This window comes from Rhinatrema bivittatum, chromosome 16, assembly GCF_901001135.1.
Source record: "Rhinatrema bivittatum chromosome 16, aRhiBiv1.1, whole genome shotgun sequence".
NCBI classification, from domain to species: Eukaryota; Metazoa; Chordata; class Amphibia; order Gymnophiona; family Rhinatrematidae; genus Rhinatrema; species Rhinatrema bivittatum.
The window spans coordinates 11917692-11919533 of NC_042630.1; the positions used below are offsets into that span (position 1 = coordinate 11917692).

General features: G+C 35.9%; 1 protein-coding gene across 1 annotated transcript; it reads right to left on the bottom strand.

Moving 5' to 3' along the window:
• Window positions 1-332: 332 nt before the first annotated feature.
• LOC115077288 (olfactory receptor 6N1-like) lies at window positions 333-1289 on the bottom strand. The gene has a single exon (XM_029579577.1). It carries the CDS (start codon window positions 1287-1289, stop codon window positions 333-335), a length of 957 nt encoding a protein of 318 aa, XP_029435437.1.
• Between the last annotated feature and the right edge of the window lie 553 nt (window positions 1290-1842).

Here is a 1842-nt window from a genome sequence, read left to right on the forward strand (position 1 = left end):
TCTTCCCTATAATAGAGGTTCTTGGGGGGAGCACAGGAGAAAGAAGAAGTGAAGTGGTCCTCTAAATCTGGGTAATGAATTCATATTTCTGCTAGTCAAATCTATAATTTTATATTCCACACGTTCTCAATCTCTTGCTAATTCAAACTGTCATGACTTCAGAAAAGTTTATTCATGCATTTATTATTATTATTTTAATTCATTTGGAAACTTAGCTGCATTACCACATTTCTCATTGGTCAATCTACAAGGCTTATCGCCGTGTACATATAATCAATTTTGGACATGCCTTTCCATTCAGGCTCTGCTTCATTTTGGCCTCTCCTGCAGAATTACTTCAAATTCCATGCCTTCATGTCTAAAGATGAATTTTCTTTCAATAACTTACATAGGGCGTCTTTCACTTCCTTGTTTCGTAGGGAATAGATGAATGGGTTAAGTAGAGGGACGCCCACCGTATAGAAAACAGAAACTGTTTTGTTGAAGTCCAAGGCATAGTTTGGTGAAGGTGTAGCATAAATCAAGATTCCTGAGCCAAAGAAAACAATGACCACAATCAGGTGGGAGGCACATGTGGAAAAGGCCTTACGTCTTCCTGTGGCAGAAGGAATCCTTAAAATTGTACTTATTATATAGGCATAGGACATTAGTGCTGACAGAAAACTTGCCAGTATTATCAGTGGTGCAAAGATCAATCCATAAACTTTAATAACCGTAATATCTGTGCAAGACAGGTTTAATAGCAAAGAGTAATCACAGTAGAAATGATTAATTGTATTGGGTCCACAGAAATGCAACTTAGATATTAAAATTAAAGGTATAACAGGCACGAAAAATCCTAACATCCAGGTAGAAAGAGCTAAACGGATGCAAAAGCACTCATTCATAATAGTTGTGTAATGCAATGGGTTGCAAATTGCCATGTAACGATCATAAGCCATCACAGCTAAGAGGAAACTCTCAGTAGAAAGCAGAGCAACAAAAAAATATAACTGGGCCATGCAATGAGAATATGAAATGGTTTGTTTTTCAACTAAGAAGGCTGCAATCATATTGGGCTCAATGACAGTAACATAGGTGATTTCTGAGAAAGAGAAGATGCTGAGAAAGAAGTACATGGGTGTATGAAGAGAACGATCAATGACAATAAGTACAATGATGACTATGTTTCCTGTTATGGTTAAGATGTATATCAACAGAGATACTACGAAGAGTAAATGTTGCTGTCTTGGTAAGGTGGAAAAGCCAATGATAATGAATTCTGTGACAAACGTTTGGTTCTTTCCCATCACTCTGCTGAATTTTATCTGCAGAAGTAAAAAATAAAATGTCAATTAATACACGATTGTGATCATTTTTTTTATTAATTATTTGAGGATGCTTTCATGCACAAACTTTTGATAACTTTTCCTTAAGAATGGAATTTTGTGATAAAACTTTATGTAGAATATCAATTTTGACTCAATGTAATGTTGATCAAATAGGAGGTTCCATATCCTATTTTGATGTGAATTCTATTCGTGATTATATTGTGATGTGAATTCTATTCACATCACAATATAATCACACAATTATATTGTGATGTGAATTCTATTCGTGAAGTCCGGTATAGAAATATATATTAAATAAATAAATAAATCCTGTAAGAATCCCATTTCTCCAGGATCAATATTGCTACCAGAACTTGGCACTGCATAAATAAGAACATAAGATCATAACACATGTCCATACTGGGTCAGACCAAGGGTCCATCAAGCCCAGCATCCTGTTTCCAACAGTGGCCAATCCAGGCTACAAGTGCCTGGCAAGTACCAAAACACTGATGCCCATAATAGCAGGGGC

Excerpts from the sequence above, each read along its gene's own strand:
- LOC115077288 (XM_029579577.1), bottom strand. The coding sequence starts at position 1,289 with ATGGGAAAGAACCAAACGTTTGTCACAGAATTCATTATCATTGGCTTT.